The following is a 15692-nucleotide window of genomic DNA, read 5'->3' on the forward strand; positions in this document are numbered from 1 at the left end:
AAACACAAACTTTTAATTTGGATGCGATTAATCGTGATTAATCGTTTCACAGCCCTAAAATGACAGAATTTTAAATTATATCAGAGTTTCTATATAGATATAAAGTTGGTAGATGACACCACATTCATAAAAAAAAGATTTTTTCATATTTTTTCAAGGATTCTTTGAAAAATACAAGGTTCAAAACAACTGCACTTCCGTCATGGCAACTCTCTGAGTGTTTGGCATGGTAATGGATATGACAATGTTGATATAAGTACTGGGCTCATGCCAATACATAAATACACGACACGCTGCTGTACAATATAGCGTTCATAAAAGACCTATAGCAGATCAATACAGGTGGAGCTTGGGAAGGAGGGTTCCCGAAAGCGTGCTGCACTCATTGGCTACGGATACAGCAGGTCAGGAACCAATCAGCTGTTCCCTATAGAGATGATTTGATTGCAAGCCGAGTTAAGAAGCCCGAGCCATGCAGAACTTTATATATATATATATATTGGAAATAGAAATATTTTGTAAGTAACACTATAAATGTCATTTTTGAATGCATCCTTGTAAAATTATAAACCATGTCTTGTAAAATTCAGTTGCATATAACGCAGAGTAAGAGTATGGACAGCAATTGTAAATCTTGAATGATTCCAGTAACTACTTTACATTATTTTGGACTTTGGAATGTAATGATGACGGTATATTTTGCAACACTGTGGTGATGTGATGAGGTTATATTAGCCAGTTTTTTATTCTATATGTTTATATTTCTTATAACTTCTGTTCTGTGAATGTAATCATAGTGAATGTGAAATATTCAAAATATATTCTATAAATGAACGATTTCTAAAAATGAGCTATTCATTTATATTGATATATTGTGATTCGCAAATGTCTGACTCTGTACAGAGAACTGTTGTATGTGCATGAGGTAAACGTGTCTTTACTCAAGGGTGAATACTGAAACCTTCGCCTGTTTACTTTACGATCATTATCTATATGCTTCTACAGAGCCCAATACATCAGCTGTCAAATCTAAGATGATAAAAAGTGCTTATATTTCATTGATTATAGTCCCCAGAGACTTTCTCAATTGCATGGTAAATAATATTTTTCAGGGAAGCTAGAGGGCAAGTACAAAATACTTTGGATCATGTGTCATTATAGTTGATTTCATAGGCTGTTGTTGAGTTCCCTTTTTGTACATGCTTTTTCATATTATTTTCAATGTAATTGCCTTTTTATTCAATAAATATAAATGTACTTGTATTCCAACATGGCAACCTACAGGTTTATTTTTATTTATTCCCATAAATACTTGTTTCTATTCATTTCAGTTTAACTTTATGTTGAAACACTTTCTAAGAATATGGGTGACACTTTACAATAAGGTTTCATTTGTTAACTACAATGAACAATACTTCCATAGCATTTATTAACATTACTAAGATCGAAAGTTGTATCTGGTAACGGTTAATGTTGTGAACTAAATATCTTTAATTTTACTGCATTTATTATAATAAAAACCGTAGCAAATGTTAATAAATGCTATAAGAATGTATTACTCATTGTTAGTTCATGACATGTTAGTTAATGCATTAACTAATGTTAACAGATGAGACCTTTTGTAAAGTGTTAACATAAATATGTATAAAAGAAATACCAGAAATAGCATTTTAACGGCATGCTCCATTAAAAATCATTGAAAAGCTGTCATTGTCACTCATTTATCTATTATATCGTATTAAAATGTTTATATTGTTTACATGGAGTTTCCTTTTTGACATTTTTTTTCTTCATTTTTATAACATGCTATGAAATATCTGTCTGACATTGCATACAGATTGTAATTCGAAAGAAAAAATCTGAATGGATTTATTGCAAGAATAATTTTTCCATTTAAAATACCTATAATCTTATTGCAAATACCTTCATTTCAGCCTAAAATGCAAGATAATGAGATGACAACAAAACATATTTTTCATTCAGATTGTGGAGCATCTTTATAGTTAAAACGTATGTCGATTTAAAGAAATTGCTGTCGATTTAAAGAAATTGCTCTTTTGGGATTTTGTTGTTTTAAAAAAAAAAGTATAAAAAAAATCATTTTTTTTTTTATTTATTTTTTTTAAGTGAGATTATTTTAATCTAAATGAATGAAATCCTGTGGCCCTCTTGGAAGTGCGCTGAGGCCCCCTAGGGAGTTGTGTGTTGATAACCACTGTTTTAGATGCTCAATGCGAGCTTAAAAGGCACAGTATTGTAGCACAATATGAGAAATATTTGTAAGAAAAAAATAATGTTTTTTTTTTTTTTGGTGGAACTATTCTTCCACCCCTACACATAAAAAGGCAGAAAACCGATAGTAAAATGTCTAAACACTGCATTCTGAAGTCTACGATGCATCACCCTCCAGCACATTAAGCCACAGTTGTAGGTCCACTGATCAGAAGTACATGTAAACATCTTATTAATAAACTTCACCTCACAAGAGACAAAATGTCAGCCAGAAAAACCAAGTACAAACTGAACTTTAAAGCAGAATTTTGACTAGAATTAAATTACACGGATGCCTTTATAGCAGCATACTTCCTCTCGAACTGCGCCACATCAAACTTCCTCTTGCAGCCAGCATAGTTCATAAAGCGAATTTTCCCAAAAATGGGCCTCTCTGCCCAGCCCTGGTCATGGATGCCACAGATGGACCACATGCATCCTGTGAAGAATATTAAACAACAATTAGTTCATAGAATTACATACGAAGACATTTTGGAAAAACTAATCACACCGATAAAAAATTTGAGGTTAAAGGAGCTGTATGCAAGATTGTGGCCAAAACTGGTACTGCAATCACTTTCAAATTAGGGTGCATCCCCCCTTCCCCTTTGACTCGAGGTTGCCAGATATGCTGCAGGAACGTAGGCTGCTACAAGAGGCTTCCAATGGTATGTGACAAGTCCTACATATTGAGTTTTTTTCTGTTAATTATTTATTTCAGACTTTGTCACAAAGTATTTCGGACTTATATCGAGGTTTTTTTGGGGTTTCGCAAATGTTAGACATTTTTTTTTTATCCGATTCTGACACGTTTGTATCTGCAGCTGTGGTGACTAGAGAAGAGCTGGCAACCCCAGTGCCGCAACACTACCGCCACCGTGATTGGTAGATCTGTGGAGGGTGACGCATCAAAACAAAACACAACATGACAACATCAACACCAGTTGAGGGCTGCAACTTCACTTTTTAAATGACAATATCCTGGCCGGACTACTGTTGTCAGTGATATAAGTATTTGAAATGAACACGATTTCTTAATGTCTAGTGACATATCAGGGAAAATTTATGATTAATTGAAATAAATTTCTTGCATACAGCTCCTTTAATGTTTTGGAGAGCTCGTTATCAAAGCTGCATTTATTTAATTAAAAATACAGTAAAAACGGCAATACTATTATTTTTATTCATATATTTAAAAACATATTTTATTATCAGTGTCATTGTCACATGATCCTTCAGAAATCACTCTGATGTAATGATTTCCTGCTCAAGAAACATTTATTAATATTATTAATGTTGAAAACAGTTGTGCTGCTTAATATTTAAGTGGAAACTGTGATACTTGTTTTAAGGATTATTTGATGTATAGAAAATAATAATAAAAAAACAGCATTTATTTGAAATAGAAATTTTTTGTGACATTATAAAAGTCTTTCCTGTCGGTTTTGATTAATTAAATGTGCCCTTGCTAATAAAAACTGACCCCAAACCTTTGAACAGTAGGGTACTTTTTCCATATTCTTAGCATTAAAAATGACTTAAAAATGTATTGTACAGACAATATTTAATGCAGCCTGAGCAAACAAAACATCATTATGTCTCTTACCCACGTATCCATTGGGATCGCAGCCGTCTAAAGATAAACGGTCATTCAGATATATAGCGATAGAGAGGGCTTCTTCAGGGGACGCAGTCCATTCCAGGATCTTCTTTGCCCAGTACATGCGCAGGAACCCATGCATCTTCCCTTCTGACACCAGCTGACGCTACAACAGACCAGCAACATTCACTGGTTTTGCCATTACAACAATGATAAGACAACCAAAAAAAAAATTAAAACAGTAAGCAGTTGTTTAGTTACCTGAGCGGCGTTCCACAGCTGATCGTGGGTCTTGCCGTTCTCCAGCTGCTGTTTTGTGTAAAGGTACTGTCTGGTGTCCTTAGAGTGCTCCTGCAAAGTCTTCTTGGCCCAATCGTACGCACCTGTGCAGAGAAGTCTTTAAACAAAGGCCAAGACGATCTTGATATCTGTGTGACGGAGCAGCACTCACCTGAAATATCATCGTAGTTGTGGTTGTAGAAGCAGAAGTTGTCTGCGAGCTCCCTGCGCACCACCAGTTCCTCTGTAAAAGATGCCACGGACTCGCTGGCGTTCTTCTCTCGCTTGACCTGCCTCACGACACGCTGAGCTGACAGCTGACCTTCAGGAGAAAGCAATCGTTAACAACTGCATCTAGATGACACTGGAAGCCTTTTACAAAAGAAAAGAAAAACACACAGACTGACCGGTGTGGAGCCAGGGGGAGAGATTGCTGAGGGCGTCAAAGTTGGGATTGTTCCTGTGGGTGGCAAATAAACGCAGGCGCTTATCAATGAAGGACTCCAGCATGGCCATGCCAGCAGAGGTGCCAGGCTGAGCCCAGTCCACCTCGCCAATGCCACGGTCCACCTGAAGAGACGACAGCACCTCCTCCCAGTCTATCGGCTGAAACACAGAGGGATTTTGACATGAAGAAGATGGGAAACACCCTGATAAGTAGTAGGAGGATTCTCTGACATCGTACATTTGACAATGGCAACAAACAATTCAATAAAATACATTCAGTTCGACTATACAACATCCACTATATAAAAAAATAGTATTGTTGTTGTTATCTTTAATATATATATATATATATATAAATATATATATATATATATATATGATTACAATGTGTTGTTGTTATCGTTTTGATTATTAATCATTTTTAATTAATAATATTATCATTTAAAAAAAAAAAAAGAATATTTTCCACTATTTTATTTATTGTAATAATAATAATAATTATTATTCTTATTATTATTAATAACAATAATAATAAGTAGGAATACTATTTAACAATAATATTTATTATTAATATTCAAAATAATATTTATATTATTTAAATTAAAAAATAAAATCAATGAAGAAATATATTGTTTTAATTATTAATAATAATTCCATTAATAATATTAATTTAAATTATAATTACAAAAATGAAAGAATATTACTACTATATATATATATATATATATATATATATTAAAATTCAGATAACACTATTTTAGTATATAATTAAAAATTAAAATATTCCAAAATAATTATGAATAATTATATATTATATAAAAATTATAAATTATTATTGTTGTTATTGAAATAATAATTATTAATAATAATTGCACTAATAATTATAATAATAATAATCAGTAACACCAGTTAACAATGTGTATTATCATTATAAATTATTGGCATTATTATTTAAATTATAAAAAGATTTTAAAATAAAAAATGAGTACTAAATAAAAAGAATTAGTATTACTATTACATGTATTTCATATTTATTAAATACACATTTTTATTCACGCATTTGAAAACATAGCTATTTTTTCCTCAGATTTTTCATGTCAGAAAATACAGAAATTCATATAAATATGGAAAAATCCCATCTCTGCTACAACTACTATACAATTCTTCATCAAACCTTTGCTGTTTGAGAAGCGGCGTGTGGATGCGTGTCCACAAGCGGAATCTCTGTGAGGAATTCTGGGAGAAGTTTAGTGATTTTGCCCCGTATTGTCCTGGCTCCATATTCCAGCTTCTCAGATGCTTGCCAGCACGGCACCACATTATGTGCATCAACCTGGATTTAAAGTAGCATGCTTTCAATTCAGTGCGTACTGGGAGAAATTAGCATTACAGTAGTAGTGATGATGACACAATCACAAGTGCACAAGACAATAAAGGTAAAGATGAATGGCACACCTGAATGAAGGCGATGTCGGACGGAAGGTGTTTCTTAACAGTCTCAATCCACTGGAGGGGGATCCTGAGAGGGTTAAAGTCAGTGACAACAGCTCCAAAGTTCCAGTTTTTAACAAAGGTTGGCAGATTTTGCCCAGGTTCCCCTGACAGCAGATGGAACTGAATATCCAGGCTTTTGCATTCCTGTAACAAGAGACATAACATTAAAATACCACACATTAAATCTCCCTACTACCTAGGTGTGCGTCCCAAGCAGAAACACCGGCCAGTCCCATCATGCCAGATCTAATCGATGTCTCTAATTTAGGGTGTATTAAAACCTTTCTTGTTTAGTTTGATTGAAATGAACAAGTTTGTTTCCCTCCTTGGTGAGGATCTTTTGGGCATACTCGGGTGCAGACCAAACAACCGTACCGAGACTCAGCTGAAGAGGTCCGGTTCGAATTTATGTCCAATGAATGGATGACCTTAGTCTCGCGTAGCCAGACCTTCAGACTGACGGCTGAAGGTCTGGAATTCATAGCAGCTTTCTTTGGCCAAGGCCCGCCCATAAGGCCGTTTGACCGACATGTCAAACAACCAATTACAGTTCGTTTCATTCAGCGTCACGTTTCGGGGCGTGGAAATGTCCCCACAACATCAGACCGGCGTGCAACAAGTCAGTCAGACTCAGCAGCAGTCACCGGAGGCGCTCGTTAACAACGGTCCGCGTTATTAAATTCAGCCACAAACTCGCGCTCATGTCCATCTTATGCCCGCTTTGTCACACGGCCAGTTCAACCTCGTATAAATCAGGTTATGTGTGTAGATCACGTGCTCACGAGCGCTCACTCAGACACACTGTACCCGGCGCTGCTTGTGCGTCACAGTTATGTTCATAAAGCGCTCCCCGTTCACAGTAACCGGCTCGTCTCATTCAAAACAGCCAGCTGTAACGTTAGCTGTCAGCGAGCCGCCGCACATTGAATACTCGCAGTCAAACGTTTGACTCTGCAGTATCTTATGCACCTTATAATCCAGTGTGCGCATATATGAATACTGAATCGGCCAGCTGCGATGTCAGCGTCTGTTGTTTCATGTTTGCCCACAAACGCGGCTGATATCCCCTTCGCAATTAAGTACTTCACTTGATCTTCCATAATCGATAGGAGGGGACATACAACTACGTTTAGCTGATCTTGATTAATGCTCATTGTCACTCATAAACTCAACAGTTTTTCTTCCGCAATCACACTTCTGCGCTTTGTTTCCCGGCGGACCGAAAATAAACGCGACACTGACGCCCCCCGGAAATCCGATAAAATTCAACCAATCAGATGACGACTTCGACATTCCTGAAGTGTTTCCAGTTAAGTGTACCATATGCATCAGACGTTTAGCCAACGTTCCGTGGGCGTGACGTCTGAGGCTGAGACTAGGATGACCTTAACACACACATGGTTTTGGTTTACTTGAAAAAAATGCCAGTGTGAAAGGGAACCACACCAAACAAAAAAAATAAAATAAAAAAACAAAAAAAATTTTATTTGGTCCAGACCAAAGTGAGTGAACTAGCAGACTTTCCTGGTGTGAGTAGACCCTAGGTCATGATGATGCAATATGTGTACCTTTGCCACTTCTTGCAGTCCTTTTAGCATAAAGGCATACTGTCTGTAAGCTGCATCCAAAAATCGAGGTACCAAGCAGAAGCAGATGTGCAGAGGAAGTTTCTCAGCCAAGGCCAGCTGCTGAGCATAGATCAGTGCCCAGTTATCTGCAACACAAACAGCAGAAGTGTACATTCAGAAAGAAATTAATACTTTTTTTTTTTCATCAAAGATGCAATAAACTGATCAAACGTTACGGTAAAGACTTTGATCATGTTATACAATATATATTTCTATTATAAATTAACGTCAATAAAATCATGGTTTCCAGAAAAATATCAAGCAGCACAAAATAGACAATAATTAATGTTTCTTGTGCAAATTATAATATTAGAAGATTGAATTCTGAAGAATCATGTGACACTGAAGACTGGAGTAATGATGCTGAAAATTCAGCGGTGACGTCACAGGAATAAATTAGATATTAAAACATGAAACTGTTCTTTTAGAATGTAAAAATATTTCACATTACTGTTTTACTGTATTTTGCTCAAATAAATGCTCAAAAACATTAGACTGGTATCTTTTGAACGGTTGTGTAACTGAATTGTGCTGAGCAACTTTCTCTTTCTCAGTGTATTTTACCTTGGACTCTTTGATCGCGAGACATCCAGTAGAGGACCCCATCGGAGCCTTGTTTGATTTTCTGGGTGTTTGATAGGTAGCGGAGGCGCTTTTTGTTGAACTCGCACCCCTGCGCGGCTCTGCGGAGCTCAGACACTTCCTGCAGCAGCCAGCCGGGCTCTCTCCCTCTCTCTCCCACGGGCTTCGGTTGTTTCCCCCCGGACTCTGTCCCTTTCTCTCCCGCGGACTTCGGCTGTTTCCCACCGGCGCTCGCGGACTCTCTCTGACGCTTCAGGCTGCGCTTGTTTGCAGACATGCTGCTGATGTAATGTTGTGGAGTTGTGTTTGGGTCGCTGATGGCTCGGAGAAGCAGCTCTCTTCTGCTGTATCTGATGGATAAGCACGTAGAAAACAAACTACACATATATTTGCATGCGGAGGACGATGCGTTACGAAAATAACGTTAGAACCGAACAGAAAAACCAAACAAATGCAACAAACGTCAATTTCTGTAGCCTGCCCTGCAACCTTCCTCCACGTGTAGATGGTTTTGTAACACCGCTCATTGGCCAATGACTATCAAGGGGCGGTGCTTACGCGTCTGCAAATCAAATCCAATCACACATTTTTCGTTGGGTAACATTTGCATTACGAAAATGGAAATATATTTAGATTTATATAAATATTTATATATTGGTGCGTTCACGTGATGTCGTAATTATAAATATATTTTTATTTTATATATACATATATAGTAGAAAATAAAGTACTGTGCTTGCCATATATTACAGAAAATACAAGTATTCGTCATATGTGGAAAGGATTGCTCCATTTTATTTCACACAAAATGTAAGCACTTGTTTTCTACTTGAAAACAAGTCTTTGGTATTTCCAGAATAAACTCCATTTCCCAAAAGCCTCATCGCTAAGCGCTTAGGTTGGCGCAGGCGCAGAAGCGTTCAGCGCTCAGTGAAAACTGGCTAATTTGCTAAGCTCAGTTTGCTCATCTGGGCTGTTTGGATCGTGAAGGCAGTGTGTGGTTTGTTTCATCGTATCTAACATCGAGCAAAAGGCATAATGAGCAAATCTAGTTTTCAATCGTTTGGCGGCGGCAGTACGGATGGTCCCGATAAGGTTGACATGTCTTTAGGTAACGTTTATGCCACAGATACAACTAACGTTAGCCTAGCTTGTTTAGCATTTTAATATTGTACATTTTATTTATCACAGCTTGATTCGGCGTTAACATAGCAGCAATCACTTGTTATCTGAATGTAATAACGTTAAGTTACACATTTGTCAATATTGTTTTGTGTCAGAACCACGATTAGAGTCATAGCCTGACTGCGAGTATAATTTGAATGCTAATTAGTGTGTTTCTAATACATATTTAATTAATGTTTTATTGAATTCATCCTCATGTATCATAATGTTGTTATATGCTACTTACTGTGCAGCTTTTTAGTGTTTAATTGAAGAACGCAACACTTTGCATGATGTGACTTATAGAGATTGTTTCGCTCAGATTTATTGCATTCTTACTCCACAGATGATATTATCAGGCTAAATAAGAAACAAAAACAAATCCAGTTCCAGAAGGCAAAGCACAGACTCCCTGTGAAGGGCCGCTTCACCCAGGGGAAGAAAACTCTATCAAGACCTGGAGTGCCATCTAAAAGAGGTCAGAAACTTGATTTATTATAGAGCCCATCTGATTGTATAATTTTAGGGAAGCTTGTTTCTGCCATGGAATATACAATTCTCGCAATTGCTAGAAAAGAAGTCAGAAATGTACCTTTTATTGAAATCTTCCAGTTAAGGAATCAAGATTCCAAAATATCTCCCTCTTTTTAAAAAGTTGATGTTTTTCTGAAGGCATGTTTTAGGATTACAATTTGACCAACAGTCACGATATAACAATACATTTTTTACTTCAGTGATTTATAGTATGCAAATCAATTCTGCCGAATCTGATTGAGCATTTGCAACTTTTGTTTTTACCAGTTGTTGGAGGTGTTGTGAACAAACGTTTCGGTCAAAACCGCAAGCTTCCGCCCGCGGTGGCCAGGCGTCGTGGGCAGGGGGTCATCACTGGTTTAGCAGCCCGAAAAAATGCTGCTCTTTTTAAAGGGATCAGTCCACTCAACCGACCTGCTCAGAACAGACCAGCTCAGAACCGGCCCATGCACAACAACGCAGCTTTTAACCAGGTGTGGAAATTGATCTTGCACTGAAGGGTGATTATGGGAACTTTGGGCTTAAAAGGTGATTTTGATGTCATGCATGTGAAAGAATGTTCTTGTTTTCACTTGTCTCAGAGGTCTCAGCCATTTGTCCAGCGGCGTGACACCCAACGGCGACAGCTGCCGTTTCAGAGGAGACCAAACAGACAGATGGACTCCCAGAAAACTCATGGCCCAGTTCCTCACAGACCCTTTCAGCTTCGCAGAAAATGGTGATTATTTTATTTTTTTCACATTACTAAGAATTTCAAATGAACAAAATCCACAATGCTTGCATAATGTGATATAATTCTTATTCTTACCAAGCTTTACTTTTCATGGTGGGACTAGTTGTGGGAAGAGTTGAATGACATAATTCCTTCATTCATGGACTTATTTTTTCTCTCCAAGTTGCCTCAGTGATGTGTAAATGTCTGTCTTCTGTTGATCATCTGCTTTCTACAGGAATGCTCCATCTGCCCAGCAAACACAGAGAGAAGCACGACAGGCCACTTTCCTCTTCAGAAGAGGACTTAAAGTAAGAAGCAAATTATCTTCAGGCTCAGAGCAGCACAGAAGCGGTTAACCTTATCATTTGTTGTCACTAATGCGTCCTTCTGGCAAAAAGCTGAATGAATGGTTTCTGATCATGTGACCTTCAAATTTTAAAGAGCCTTTTTTTCACTTAAATGTGTAACAGTTTGCATTCAGGCTTAACATGTTTAAGGACAAGTGCTCAATGATATGGTTGCTATACGTTTATGCATTTACACAAATGAGTTCACAAAATGATATCAACTCATTTTCTTTGCACCTGTCAGTTTAAGTGTATTTGTTATACATTGGCTCTTGTGACCGGGTCACACTCACATTTCACTGAAACATGTTTAAATTAGAAACTGGTCCTTAGAGTTTGTGTATTAATTGAATCGCAGACGCACATTAAACTATCTTAAACTATCTATCATTTCAAGTCAGTCTGACAAATCCTTCACTGAATAAACTCACTGTATCAAAATCCAATCGTTAGTTCAGAATTGTAAGTTGTTGTTGGCATTACTTATTTGATGCTCATATATAAATGTAGGTAAAATAGTCAATTTAATTCAGAATTAAAACTCAAGACCAATACAATGGGAGTGTACTGGTTTGATTCCCTGGCTGTCTCATACAAGGTTTTTTTTTTTCTTCTCAAAATAGGTTCATGCACAAGTTCAGAAGACACAATCTGCTCCACCCACACAGAGAACTCGCTCGTAAGTTAACAATTCTTCAAGGTATCCTTTTTTTCTCTCTACGCAATCAATTTTCAGTGATATTGCTTTAGTTGTTAAACTTATTCTATTGGGTCCAGTTATCATGTTAGAATGATTTCTGAGGGTGTCATGTGACACTGAATGATGCTGAAAATTCAGCTTTGCCATCACAGGAATAAATTACACTTTTAATTAAAATTAAATTAAAATGGAAAACAGTTATGTACAATTGTAATATTTAACAATATTAGGTTTTTTTTCTGCTCAAATAAATGCAGCTGAGCAAAAGTTACTTTGTTCAAAAATCCCTTACTGATTTCTCCCCCTTTTCCACCAGGTGGCGCACTCCTACAAACAACAGTGGCATCCTCACAGTGTCGATAGAAAACCCCACAGCTAGAACACAGCCTGAGTACGATTACATTTTATTCCACTCAGATGCACAATTTCATAACGCATCCACCGCTTGTCATTCAGATGTGTTTTTGTATTTGAAAGGATACCCCTAAAGCTGTCTATTTTCTTTTCCACATGTTTCAAAACCACATCCATTAGTTTTGTCATTTTTAGTTTGACCTGTTTAAGGCTCTTTTTGGCATGTTGTGAACGCTTTGAGGAGTTTTGAAGCGCATAACTAATGTATTCTTTCTTTTCCCCCATTACAGACCTGCTCAGTCCTGGTCGCTGCACCCCGTGACGTCAACAAGCTCGTCACCTCCACCTAAAGAAGAGCCAGAGAGGAAACCTCCCAAAGGTGTCGCCCTGCAGTTTGATATCAACAGTGTTGGAAAGCAGGTGGGACAAATCACTATTACATTTATCGTTGAGTCACTGAAACAATGTTGTAATGCCTATTTTTGCGTAGTTCAGTCAGTTAATTTACAATTGATTGTTCACTGAAACAGAAATGATTGCCTCACTTTATTGCGTTCCCAAACAACAGGAATTTATTGACCAGATAACATGACTGTTTATTGCGTTTCACCTTGTATTTGAGACGGGCGTCTATACGAGACCGGCCTTTATGATTTAGTTTTGAAATGTTGTTCATTGAGTCTATAATCTCTAAAAATCTCCAAATGCTCCACGTGAAACTGCGGTCTTCCAAACTTTTACTATTGCTTCAATTGATTTGATTAAGATCGGCTACTATTTGAAGTCTTACGGATGAATTGGATGAAAACGATGCTTTTTTGTAAGCGTTTTATGCTATGTTACAGTTATTCGTAACTTTGGTTGGAAACAACTTATTTGTCAAACTTTCTATTTATTTTTTTAATCTCTATAGTTTTGTTGAACTAATCCACAAAACAGATCTGAATTATTCATTGATGAATAAGACTGATCCGGTTCTCTAGTTCAAATCATTTAAATCCACTTAAGAAATCTGATTATAACCTGAATTATTTCACTAAATCCTGAACTTTAATCTGTGTTTTGCCTTCCTATTTGGAGAAAAGGCAGTCCGTTCCCAAACAGCACCTTAAAACGCATTTACATCCCGTTATGTCAAGATCAATTCTGGTAAACCCGATGTTCACCTTGATTTGTTCTGCTTTTCCTTTATCAGACCGCAATGACCCTCAACGAACGGTTTCGCATTCTGAAGGACCAGCGTGTGGCGGCAGCGGAGCAGAGCAGCAAAGGGGGTCGATTCGTCACTGTGGCCTAGAGCTGAACTCGGAGACGCTGCTCACGTGTGTCTCTATTCCTGATCTCACTGAACGACAGTCCTTCAGGACAGAACAGGCAAACAAGGACCAGAGCTGAACTAACACTGTTCATGAACTCGCACGAAAAAACGCTGATGAAAGAGACTTCGTCAGAAAGTGGATACAGTGTTTTTGTTTTGTTTTTTGGGAAAGTTATGTTTTTGTTTTATTTTTCTTAAAAAAAAAAAAAAAATCTGCTGTTGTCTAAAGCAAGCATAACTGTCCTTGAATTTCAGTTAAGTTGTGTCGTCTCCTGAACTGCCCTTGATATTTGATGGCGTCCTGTTTTTTTAAAAACATAATTCTGTTGCAGCTCAAATAATTTTAACGTTTCTGTATAGACTTTGTTTTTATTAAAGAGGTTGTATGAAGCAGAACACGTTCTTTTTGTAGAGCAAAAAAAGACTGTTTTAAGATGTTTTATAATATTTCAAATAAAAAACGTGTAACAAATGCCTCATTTTTGATCTGTTAGCAGATGACGAATATAAACACTGTTAAATGCATTCTTTGTAATTGACAATTCTAAAATGAACAATAATTTTATGTACATTATGCATTAAATTCATTTCCGTGTTTGAAATTAAGGGTATGTTTGCACGATAATGATATACGTATATGTATGTCTAGAAGGTCCAACATATTGAAAGTTTCTGGGATACTGATAACTACACTGAACAAAATTATAAATGCAACACTTTTGTTTTTGACCCCATTTTTGAGCTGAACTCGGAGATCTAAGACTTTTTCTATTTGCACAAAAGGCCTATTACTCAAATATTGTTCACAAATCTGTGTTAGTGAGCACTTCTCCTTTCCCGAGATAATTAATCCCCCTCACAAGTGTTGCATACGTACAGTGCCAATACCTGTGTTTTCAATTGAAGTACTGTGTTATACTACTGGTCACAATTGTGAACGTTAACAAATTTACACGTCTTACGGGCAACATTTATATGCAGGAGTATAATTCTCAAAATATATCAGTAGACCCTTTAAAGAATATATGTACAAAATATGATACTTTTATCTGTTTATACTACTTTTTGTAGTAGTCTGAGGAAGACATATCTTCAAAATGTGCAAGGAAGTGAACATTTGGTCATGTGACCACACTAGACAAAATGAAACAAACAAACAAAATGTTTAGTTAGTTGGCTGTGGCGAGCAGGACGATCGAGGGCGAGGGATGTAAGAGGACGGCGCGCTGCGCGAGACCGGTAGCGTGAGTGATAATCCCTGCGTCCCAATTCGCATACTATCCGTCCTAAATAGTATTCGCAAATAGAATTAGTATGTCCCAAATCGTAGTATCTTGAAACGAGTGTTTCAAAGATACCCGGATGGTCTACTTTTTCCGGTCAGAATCCGAAGTGTAGATCGATGCACACTCTAACGGCTGATATTGCCCACAACCCATTGCGCGTTGGACGAGGATTCGGTTAGAACTACAAACACGAGTAAAAAAAGTGTTAAAAACTACAGACACGTAGTCGATACGGAGGACGCGCGAGTCCCCGCAGTTGTGTAGAGAGGTTTAGATAAAGAGCTTTGAGTGATTAATAATTATCAGTATCTAACCTGACGAAAATGAATTTATTCAATGCTGTCCACATTATATTGCATTTGCAGCAGCATTGTGAACTTTTGTAAAGACACGTTTAGCCATTACGTTTTAAATGCATCATTATATTCAAATTGCAAACACATGAGGAGAGCATGAAAGACCCACAACTGGCAGATGAACGTGCTATCCGAAACGGTAGGAAAGAAAATTAGATAGAATGGAGGATTTTAACTGTGACAAGATGATTGACAGGGCAGTACGGTGACAGGATGCACGCAGCACGCGACAGAGCTGTCCGTTAAAGCTGTCCCAAAGCTTGCCTACTCTTTTGCTACACACTCAAAAGTATGTACTTTTTCCTCACAAAAAGAGTACATACTTTTAGGGCGTAGTATAAGTACGCGAATTGGGACGCAGCAATAGTAAACAGAGCTGTCCGTTAAAGATGACGTGATAGTATGTCCCAAAGCTTGCCTACTCTTTTGCTACACACTCAAAAGTATGCACTTTTTCCTCACAAAAAGAGTATACTTTTAGGGCGTAGTATAAGTAAGCGAATTGGGACGCAGCAAGACAGCTGTGAGGCGCGCGCCGGTGCGTCTCTCACGAAGGAGCGAATGCATAAAATGGGGAGCGACGACGGCAGATCGAGAGAGAAACAGGCCTGATTTTA

General features: G+C 37.4%; 2 protein-coding genes across 2 annotated transcripts; one reads left to right on the forward strand and one right to left on the reverse strand.

Annotated features, from left to right (window-relative positions):
- Positions 1–1511: 1511 nt before the first annotated feature.
- cpdp (CPD photolyase) lies at positions 1512–8823 on the reverse strand. Its single transcript, XM_039677046.2, has 9 exons — positions 8284–8823; positions 7660–7805; positions 6053–6235; positions 5772–5930; positions 4558–4756; positions 4323–4472; positions 4133–4254; positions 3878–4037; positions 1512–2710 (listed from the first exon to the last, which is right to left on the reverse strand). Exons 1-9 carry the CDS (start codon positions 8684–8686, stop codon positions 2556–2558), a joined length of 1677 nt encoding a protein of 558 aa, XP_039532980.2. The 5' UTR covers positions 8687–8823; the 3' UTR covers positions 1512–2555.
- Positions 8824–9215: 392 nt separating this feature from the next.
- LOC120482571 (UAP56-interacting factor) lies at positions 9216–13907 on the forward strand. Its single transcript, XM_039677045.2, has 9 exons — positions 9216–9412; positions 9812–9943; positions 10267–10472; positions 10581–10717; positions 10950–11022; positions 11685–11740; positions 12078–12152; positions 12406–12535; positions 13311–13907. Exons 1-9 carry the CDS (start codon positions 9340–9342, stop codon positions 13410–13412), a joined length of 984 nt encoding a protein of 327 aa, XP_039532979.2. The 5' UTR covers positions 9216–9339; the 3' UTR covers positions 13413–13907.
- The last annotated feature ends 1785 nt before the right edge of the window (positions 13908–15692 follow it).

The sequence above is a fragment of the Pimephales promelas genome, chromosome 5, assembly GCF_988280905.1.
Source record: "Pimephales promelas chromosome 5, fPimPro1.hap1.1, whole genome shotgun sequence".
NCBI classification, from domain to species: Eukaryota; Metazoa; Chordata; class Actinopteri; order Cypriniformes; family Leuciscidae; genus Pimephales; species Pimephales promelas.